Source organism: Nyctereutes procyonoides, unplaced genomic scaffold, assembly GCF_905146905.1.
Source record: "Nyctereutes procyonoides isolate TBG_1078 unplaced genomic scaffold, NYPRO_anot_genome, whole genome shotgun sequence".
Taxonomy (NCBI): Eukaryota; Metazoa; Chordata; class Mammalia; order Carnivora; family Canidae; genus Nyctereutes; species Nyctereutes procyonoides.
Window position 1 is genome coordinate 7,621,087 of NW_026575026.1, and position 10,318 is coordinate 7,631,404.

At 33.0% G+C, this 10,318-nt stretch overlaps 1 protein-coding gene across 2 annotated transcripts; it reads right to left on the reverse strand.

Moving 5' to 3' along the window:
* Positions 1–336: 336 nt before the first annotated feature.
* On the reverse strand, positions 337–9,932 carry CSN3 (casein kappa). Of its 2 annotated transcripts, none has more exons than XM_055315309.1 (5): positions 9,880–9,932; positions 7,547–7,608; positions 4,217–4,249; positions 2,345–2,843; positions 337–516 (listed from the first exon to the last, which is right to left on the reverse strand). In XM_055315309.1, exons 2-4 carry the CDS (start codon positions 7,598–7,600, stop codon positions 2,379–2,381), a joined length of 552 nt encoding a protein of 183 aa, XP_055171284.1. In that variant the 5' UTR covers positions 7,601–7,608; positions 9,880–9,932; the 3' UTR covers positions 337–516; positions 2,345–2,378. The 2 variants fall into 2 exon arrangements, with proteins under 2 accessions (XP_055171284.1, XP_055171283.1); XM_055315308.1 differs by having other exon boundaries at positions 4,217–4,252.
* Positions 9,933–10,318: the final 386 nt, after the last annotated feature.

Consider the following 10,318-nt stretch of genomic DNA (forward strand, 5'->3'; position numbering starts at 1 on the left):
ACCACAACTACAAACACAGATCCATGGCAAAATTATAGAAGCTGATGGAGTTTCCAGGGTTCCCAAGAGTCACTTTGTGGTCCCTTGGATTGGAAAATGTTAACTTAGTTCTTTTCTAGTTCTGATGACGTACTTGTAAGTTTAGATGTTCCGGTGTCATCCTAGAGAAGACATTCTTAATCACTGTTAGACCATGGACCACTTTGAGAATTGGATAACATTATGAACTTTGCCCCCAGATATACTTATTTATTCAAATTCACACTAAATTTGCCTTGGAATTTCAAGGTTTCAAAGATCCCTTAGGTATAACTCACAGACTCCTCAATTAAGAGATCCGCTTGCATTCAAATGGCTTTATTGTGCAAGAAACAAAAAATTAAATGTGATCTGGACGTAAAATGTGAGATGAGAAGAGAAAGGAGCCAAATTCATCAAAATCACATTCTCTCTTGAATGAATTTAGACGAGTGACCAAAGGAAGAGTTTGGAGTAGTCATTTGGTTTCAGCAAGACCTATAAAAAATGGTGAAAGTTTAGGAATTTAGCTAATAGTATGTTAATAGTTCTCATGTAGACTCTTATTTAAGTGATTTGTCTCATATATCTGTTTCCAAGGATTTTATAAATTTAAATATTTAAACTTGGCTTATAGTAACTGAAAATAATTGACTTTGCTTAATATTTACACTAAGACAATGTCTTTAATATGCTTCTTTATAAGTGATATTATGCACTGTTTTTAACTTAGAAATTTAGGTTTATGAGTTTACTCATAACTACTGAAATAATGATTATTTCATTAAAAACATAATCATGTAACATTTTGAATCAATAAAATATATAATTTTACTACTTGCTTTCATGTTGCTTCTATTAATTTTCTTATTTTATTTTCTAAATTTTAATAAGTCAAAAATTTATCTAGCATCTCACTTTCTTTTTCCTACCATATGTCCTATTAAATAAGAGCTAAATAATATAATTTGCACATACATTGGTCTAAGAAAACCATAATGTGTTTTCCCTATTTCTGTGCATTAGACAGTCTGTGTAGAAATAGCATAGTAATTTTGCTTTACTATCTGAAACCAGACAGGTTTGGTTTGGTTCCCAGTTTTGAACTTTTAAGTTGTGGTAATTTATTTAATATCCACGGGCCAGTTATTTTTTATTTGTGAATTCAAGATAGTAATATAATCTGTCCCATATGGTTGCTATAGGAGTAATCTGAGATAACTATGTAACATTTCTACCATTTAGTAAGAACAAGATATTGGTTAAAAGTAAATTTTAGCATTTACGGATTTTATTCTTTTAATACATTTTGTAGACTGATCATTTTTACAATCTTTCCACAATATGCACTGTCACTTGAACCCTATAGAACCCAAAATTAAGAGAAAATGAAAGTTCAGAGAGAGCAATGACTTGCCTAAGTCACAAAGATGAAACAAATACCCTCTCTGGTCTAATACTATTCCCTTGTATCACAGGTCACTGTGTTGTATTTCAGGTTATATAACGGGTAGACAATGTGATGCACTGAAAATATTTATTTCAAAGAACCTTAAAATTTTATAACTTTCTCCCCCAAATTACTTCACATCCTGGTTATTCTCTATTTTATTTATCTTTCCCTTTAATTTCTTTCCATAAATTTCAGTTTAGATTTTGCCATTATTCATTGATCCAAATAATAAATGGAAATGTTGGCATCACATTTAAGATTCTGAAAGTATTCCTTTAGTACATATGTGCTTTTAAACCTAGGAATTCCAATTTTCCCATGGGTTCATCTTAGAATACAAGAAATTTTGAGTGCCTGGCTTCCTGGACACTTTCAGAAATGATGTCTGAAATAAAGGAATGCATGGAAAATGTACTTCCTTTGTTTGATTCAGGGCAAAATTAAGAGTGAAAGAACATGGTTAAATGTTTAAAATGTATTTACCCTCATTCTATATAAATGTTCTAAAAATTTATTTTTGAAATAAGAAAAATCGTAAGTTTAACATAATATGGTACTCTACTTTCCTTGTGTATGAGTAAGAATGAAACAAAACTAGTAGATTCTAAGAGTGTTCCAATTATTGAAATAAAGTTTGCTAATAAAATCTCTAGTTTTTCTGTATTTTGTAAAAGAAGATATTTCATTTCTTATTGGAACAGAATCTAGTATATCAATGCTATGGCACCACCAAATTACAATTATAATGAACTCATTTTGCTTACTCTCATAATAGGCTTAATTTATCTATTATACTATTTTAGGTATTATGATTATACTGATAAATACATGAATCTTGTCTGTACTATTTATTTTTGTCTTTTTCTCATTTACCTGTGTTGTCTTCTTTGGTGTTTCCTCAGAGTTTTTAGACCACAGGTGAAGTAACTGGAACCGTGGTAGTCTCAGATGTGCTTGTGATGGTGAATTCTGAGGAAGCCTCTGAAGTGACTGCAGTGTTCACTTTTGGTTCAGTGAGAGGAATAGGTGTAGCCTCAGCAGTAGCAATGGTATTGATGGTAGGGATGCCTGTCTTATCCTGAATTTTCTTTGGGGGAATGGCAATAAATGATGGATGTAGTTGTGGGCGATGCATCATAGTGGGTGGGTAGGCATTTGGCAGGACCTGCCATTGAGGAATTTGGGCATGTGTCCTAACTGCAACTGCAGGTTTTGCATAAAATGGATAAGGCACATATTGATGATTAATTGGTTCAGCTGGTCTATGTGGGTAGTAGTTGGGTTCATAGTGAGCAAAGCTATTTAGCACATAATGAATAGGGATATACTTGACAGTTTTCTGATTGAACAGTCTTTCATCATTCTCACGACACTGTAAAAAGAATACATTATGCAGATGGCATTATTGTAGTTTAGAATATAGAGATATCTTAAATCAGAACTTTTTGAAGTACATATTTCAGTGTTTGACTTTAAATAACTACAATACTGGAAGTAATGAACTCAATCACTATATTATTTTACAAAGATACAGATTTGTCCTCTTCCCTTCCACTTTTTGATTTTCAGCAAACACTAAAAATAATGTTAGTTTCTTTTTTTTTTTTAAAGATTTTACTTATTTATTCATAAGAGACACAGAGAGAGAGGAAGAGACAGAGGCAGAAGGAGAAGCAGGTCCCCTCTGGGAAGCCCCATCTCAGACCCTGGAATCATGACCTGAGCCAAAGGCAGACACTCAATCACTGAGTCACCCAGATGCCCCCAAAATGTTTGCTTCAAACAAATTAGTTGAGGTAATCCATAATGTAAAACCACGTTGCCTAGGTTTAGGCATGTATGAAAAGTGTTCAGTAAATGTGGGGCATTATAGCAAGTACAACAGCTAGAAAAATCTCAGAGAGCTTTGACATACTGTGTTTAAACAGCACACACACAGAAATATATGTGCATATATATATTTCCATATATATGTAAGTACATATGTATATATGTATTCTTACCACATATTTGTAATTCTTTACAAATTTATTTATCTAGAGATTAGGCTGAGGGTACATTTTTTTTTTCTAAACTAATTATAGCAGAGTAGTAAAATAATGTGATGTGAGAGGATGCCTGGATTTATACTTTGGATTATTTTCAGCTTCATTTTATTCACTAAAAATCAGTTAAGGAATTTTCTTTTTTTTTTTCAGTTAGGGAATTTTCTATTTTTCTTTGCCTCTGTGTGACTCTTATGTGCATTTATAAAAATATGCCATTAGACCTTTTCATATGAGTAAAAACAAATCAACAAAATTATGCTGCAAAGCAAGTACTTCTCTTGAAAGGAGACACATCTAAATGTGTTCATTCAAACATATTTGGGAAACAGAGGAGGTCAGTGCAAACATATGAGAAGTATTCAAAGATGGGTCAGAGAGGGATCTTTCCCCAAGTCTTCAGTGAGGAGAGATACTAAACTTTACATTTGTTTTCCTCTTTTCTCATGTTGCAAAATAAACATGAAAACCAAAAACATATGACTTGGGTTATAAAAAGAATCCACAGTTTTCAAATGAATATTGAGATTGATTCATACATTTGGTTGCTAAGGTGATACTTTTTTCAAAGATTATGAGATTATTTTATGGGGTTTATTTATTAATTTCTAGATGTAAGGCATTTAAATATCATTGAACTTTGTATAATATTATACTTCAGAGTTCTTATCTCTGTTAGAAATAATTTAAATAAACTTACAGTTGGTTGTTCCTGGTTTTGCACCTCTGCACCCTGCTGAGGTTCACAGAAAGAAGAAATAAGTTAAAAAAATATTAGGCAGAGTCCAGTTTTTTTTTGTGGTTTTATAAATCTTTTATACTAAAGACGAAACAAGGTTTCCATGTTTTTAATACTGTAAAATATTGTAAAGCATTTTCCATGGTTATTTAATCTATAAGTCCTATGAACTACTCAAGAAGTGACAGCAATAAACTAATTAAAATCTTTAAAAATCAACACTGGGGAGAAGAGTTTAAGGTTGAAAGTAATATGATCATCAGACCCCTATGCCAACAAATATACATGATAGCTGCTTAAATGAAAAATATAAATAACATATTAAGTTTGTATTGAATGTACATTAGGTTTTTTGGGGGGATTTTATTTGCCTTTTGAATGTATATTGTTAAAAATAAGAGGAGCATTGAGTATACTTTCTGCTCTCCTACTAAGATATTTATGAGATTTATTTAGGTTAAAAATTGCCTTTCACATAACATATAAATGCTATATAAATAGTAGTATTTTTTTTTAAAAATCAACTTTCACTTGTTTTTATAATACTTTTCTTAATTCTGGATTTGCAACATGTATAGGGAATCAGGAGAGAAAACAACTTCCATAGGCATATACTTAAAGCTTTAGAAACTCACAATGGTTTTATAAAATTTTGACATGAGGTCACAATGATGTCAGAAAGAAAGGCAAAAGAAAAATTATTAAATTTCCTTACTATGTACAGTTCAATGACAAGTCCTTGAATCAGGCAGAGTGACATTCCTCTACAGACTCAACTGCCTCAATGTTGATACATTGCTCAGGGCAGAAGACAATCTTAGCCTGATTGCCCATGATCCTGAGCCCCAGGATCCTGGAAGTCTACTTTAACATATAAAAATTCCTTTAGAAATTTCTTTTACCTCCAAATCCCTCAAGATATGTGTTGGCAATTATCCCTCAAGCATGTGACCCACCAATATACATTTGAAGTGTCTCAAAACTCAGGTTTTATTAGACAGTAATAAATGACCTTTTCCCAACAATAGCTAGCCCCCTCAAGGTCCTGGAAGCCTTACTTCCAAAATTCTATAAGTCTATAAACTTTCATTCTTTTTTTGAATTATTTGTTCATGTCCCTCTGGCTTGAAGCCTTTGTGAAAATGGGAAGGAGTGTTTGGGAGCTAGAGGAGGCTCAAGTTGCTCAGGAAGAGGTTGCCATAGAGTTGGAAGTTGTGGATCATGTGATACTGCAATTTATAATAAATATATATTTGGTCTTCATTCTAGTTTCTGGCACAGTTATGTTCCTAAAACCCTAATAATTTCTTTAAAAAATATTTTATTTATTTATTTATGATAGACATAGAGGGGGGGGCAGGCTCCATACAGGGAGCCTGATGTGGGACTCGATCCCGGGACTCCAGGATCACGCCCTGGGCCAAAGCCAGGCACTAAACCACTGAGCCACCCAGGGATCCCCATCCTTATAATTTCTTAAGTGATGGGGGTGCCTTGGGGAAGAAGGTGTATTTTATTATGTTAATGAAATGACGTTTGGACCCCACCTGAGGATAGGGGCTGGTTGCCATAAAAACCAACCACTTGATTTGAAGGTTGGGACTTTCAATCCCACCTCCTGATCCTCCAGGGACAGGTTAAGGGACTGGAGGCTGAGTCAGTTGTCAATGACTGATAAGTCATCTCTATGTAATGAAGCCTCCACAAAAGCCCAAAAGGATGAATTGGGAGAGCTTCCAGTTTGGTGAACACATGGACATTCAGGGAGAATGACTTTCCTGGAGAGGGTATAGGAGGGCTGCAACTCTTCCCACATATATTACCCTGTGCATCTCTTCCATCTGACTGTTCCTGAGTTATATCCTTTTATAAACCCATAATCTAGTAAGTAAAACATTCCCTAAGTTCTGTAAGCCATTCTAGCTAACTAACCAAGCCCAAGAAGGGAGTTGTGGGAACTTCCCATCTATGGCCAGTCTTCAGAACTACAGGTAACAGCCCGGGCTTGCAACTAAGGTCTGAAGTGGGAGGTCTTGTAGGTCTGAAACCTTAACTTGTGAAATTTGATGCTATCTCTGGGAAGATAGTGTCAGAATTGAGTCAAATTCTTCAACACTCTGGTGGTGTCCAAAAATTACTTGGTGGTGTGTGAGAACCCACAACTCCTCTCCCCCTCCCCCACAACACAAGTTGGAATTGTGTCCATAAACCTAAAAGAATAATTTTCTTATTTAAATTTTAATCCTGTCCCTCAAAGAAAGAACCCAAGTTTGCAATGTGCTGGTGGCTACAATAAATTGAAAAGAATAAATGAAAGAAAATAAATGTGAAAGCCATAATACAAATTTTTAGAGTTTGACTCTAAGAATTTACCTAATAGAATTATTTAATAGATATCAACTTAAAAGCAAGTCTAAATTTAGTAATACATGAATTATGAAACAAGCAATAGTGTCTTCCAAAATGTATAATCTAAGAGATGGTCATATAACATCTTCTGTTTGTTTTCTTGCTCTTGCTATTGGCAAATAAGTGCCTGGGATCCCTGAATGAACGTGAAAATGAAACAGAGCAAAAGCCAACACACATGAAAGCAAGTCAAAAAAAAAAAAAAAAGGAAAGAAAAAAGAAAAAAGCCAAATCTTTTTTCTTGGTCTAATAGCTTTAGACCAGAACAGCATGCAATTCAAGAAAATGTCTGAAAACCATAGAATTGTTTATGGATACTATCCCTAGGGAGGAGTCAGTTGACATAATGAGAGGAGTATAACAAAAGACACAATGATATTTGAATGTTAAAAGTAGATGTGTTCAAGGTCTTTGATACTGGTGGAAAATCTTTAACCAAGTCCCTAATGTTTTAAGGATTTAGTTTCTAAAGAAAAAGGATCTAAGATAGGAATTCAATTAAAGGAATTTCTGATCTGAAATATGATTTATGTATTTATTTTTTAGGAATTATTTTTAGAGCATTTTGTAATTTTAAAATATTTCCACTATTGTTTTTCCCCAAGAATGTCTTTTCTGTATACTCTGAGAATTTTAATTTTTATACATAACGAAGTGTGATTTCTTAATTCTTGAGAGCCAGAAGGATATATAAGAGAACATGACTTTAATTTTGTAATATAAAATAAATGAAAAATAAGTTGCTTTTAAGAAAATATAGCTAGTATGGAATTATTTTGTTCTATGAAGTACAACTGCACTTAGAAAAATTTGCATAATTAGAACTTTTAAATAAAATTTTCTTAAAGTCTTACTACAATTGACTAGATGAAATTGACTCACCAGAAATGGCAAGGCTAATGCAACGATATTCACAACTAGGAAAAATCTCTTCATCTTTGCACCTAAAAGTAAAAATAAAAAAATTAAATTAAAAGGATCTTTTATAATTTAGAAGTGACTTGGGACTTTTTTGTTTGTTTGTTTGTTTGTTTTGTTTTGCTTTAAGGGAGGGAAAAAGCCAGATTTATGGGTAGATTTAGCCAATGTGGAAACTTTATCGTAAGCTTTAGAAAAACCAAATGAGATTATTAGGGTGACTCTGATACAGGCTTTCCCAGCATCTAGCATCAGTTTTAGGAAGAGCATTAAAACATAAACAAATCAGTGTAAGGGGAAAGAAAGTGGAAAATGCCACGAGTGGTTTTCTGCAGATAGAAGGTCTCAGTTAAAAGAATCATCAAATTCTTTGTGAAGGAGATGGCATATAGATGGGATTTGTCCATGGAGAGATAAATACGGACAAAACCTTCTCAAGTATAGAAGAAAGCCTTGGGGATATCTATAAACATTTTGAATGGAGTGGTGTTTTATAAGAAGGGAAAGAAAGTAGAAAAGAATGTTTAGGGCAGCAAAAGTAGAAGCCCTGAATGCCAGGTGAATAAGTTAGGCATGGTTTTGTAAACAACAGAAACTAGCTGTGTGGTTTTATGTTGGAGAGTGTTGTGATTATACATTCCTTTGGAGGACTGTGTTCTAGCCCAGTCCCTACCTCTGCTTGTATAACTTTGGCAAAGTAATTTCCCTTGCCTGGACCTTATCTTTCTAATCTATAAAATGAAGGTTTAACTGATTTCTAAGATTCTGTAATTCCATGATCGATCTAATGGGAACATGTAAGATGAAGGGAAGGGGGTAGATCCTGAAAATGCATTCTTTATGATATACTTGATATAGCTCTTGTTATTGCCATACTTGTAATAGATTTGAGTCCTGCAAACGGAGTTTTATGACAAAGGGTCACAGAGTTAAAACCCAGGCTTGGAAAGAGGAAGCACATCAAACTCTATTTACCTCCATTCCCAGGTGATAATGATTAAGGCCGTCTACTAAACTGTTGATGGGATATCAGTGGATAGAAAAGTACTCATATGGAATCAAACCTGTACAACCTACAGCATATTCAAATTTCATAAAGAGTAAGTCTTTACTTGACCGTTAACTTTTTAATTGAAATATATTTGACATATAACACTGTTTAAATTTAAGGTGTACCCCATGTTGATTTGATACATACTATAAATTGTAATATGATTACCATTGTAGTGATAATTAATACCCCTAGCGTGTCATATAATTATTATTTCTTTTTTTTTTTTGGTTGGAATGATTAAGATCTAGTGTTAGCAAGTATTATGAACATAGATTATTTAACTTTTTAAATTATAGATTGAACAGTAAATTTCTATGGTGAATAAGACTCCTGTTCAGTTCCCACAAAATTATAACACACACACAACATTCTATAAAATGATAGTAATTCCTTCCTTTTTAGCATAAACAGAAATCAGATAAGACCATACATAACTTATCAGCTACTTAAACCAATGAGTACTTGAATTTGCCCTCATCACTTGGTAAGATAGAAATAATTTGTAAAATAGTAGAACTATTCAGCTTTCATGACGATACAAAAGAGCATGTTTTAAAACAATAGTTATACTATAACAAATAAAATTGTGACCTTAAGATAACATTATATTTGAAATTAATTAAGGGATCGATCTGGATTATTATTACATGTCATTTGATGAAAAGTTAACTCTCCACATTTGTCTGTTGAAATAGATTCTTTGTCTTAAATACCTTATTTTTTATTTTTTAATTATTTTTTTAGTTTCTATGAATTTTTAAAGATTTTATTTAAATTACAGTTAACATATGGTGTAATATTAGTTTCAGGTGTGTAATATTTTGACTCAACACTTCTATACAGCACCTGGTATTCATCACAAGTACACTTCTTAATCCCCATCACCTATGTAACCCATTCCCCCATCCACCCCCCTCTGGTAAGTATCAGTTTGTTCTCTGTAGTTAAGAGTTTGGGTTTGCCTCTCTACCTTGTTCTTTAGAATTTACATTTTCTTTAGTAATGTATGAGTATCAAAACTTGACCTTTACCCCAAAGTGAAGTTAAAAGTAAATCTGATCATAACATCATTCAGAATCTAAGGTTTAGGTTAGAAACTAATGTCAAAATAAAGCCAAGACATATTCAAGCTTAACAATAAAAGCGTAAAGGAAGAAAATGTGCTTCTAAAATAACTTTGGTGGTATTATTAACACCTACTGTGAAAAGGAATCACTCTCTCTGGATATTTCAATATGATTACCTTTCCTTGTGCCTGTCAGGTCTTGCTTGGTGTAGGTTGAGTTGGCCTCTCGATTGTAGGGAAGACCCAAGATAAATAACTGAAGACTTATTAAGGGGTATTAGTGCTTTGCTCACGTGATTTATTTTCCTCCTACATTTCACTGAATAGGAAGATGACAAAAAGGAAAGATTTAATCACAGTAGGGTCATCTTTGGGTCAATCTTAGTAAATGAAATGTGGAGGGGGAAATAGAGTTGTCATTTGTAAAACCTGAAGAAAGACTACTTACACTTTTTAAGGAATGAATTTTTATGTTTCATAAAAAGATACAGAAGAGTTCTAAAAAAATTAATTGTATTCGTAAGTAACCCTACCTATTTGAATTTAAAGCTGTTGTAAAAATGAAAAATAGCTAACCACAACACTCTCATTTTTAAGTTTTTTTTTTCATTTAAGA

Coding starts and splice junctions, on each gene's coding strand:
- CSN3 (XM_055315308.1), bottom strand. CDS start 7,600: ATGAAGAGATTTTTCCTAGTTGTGAATATCGTTGCATTAGCCTTGCCA. Junction 4,253..7,546: donor CATTAGCCTTGCCATTTCTG/GTGAGTCAATTT, acceptor TGTGAACCTCAG/CAGGGTGCAGAGGTGCAAAA. Junction 2,844..4,216: donor AAAACCAGGAACAACCAACT/GTAAGTTTATTT, acceptor TTCTTTTTACAG/TGTCGTGAGAATGATGAAAG.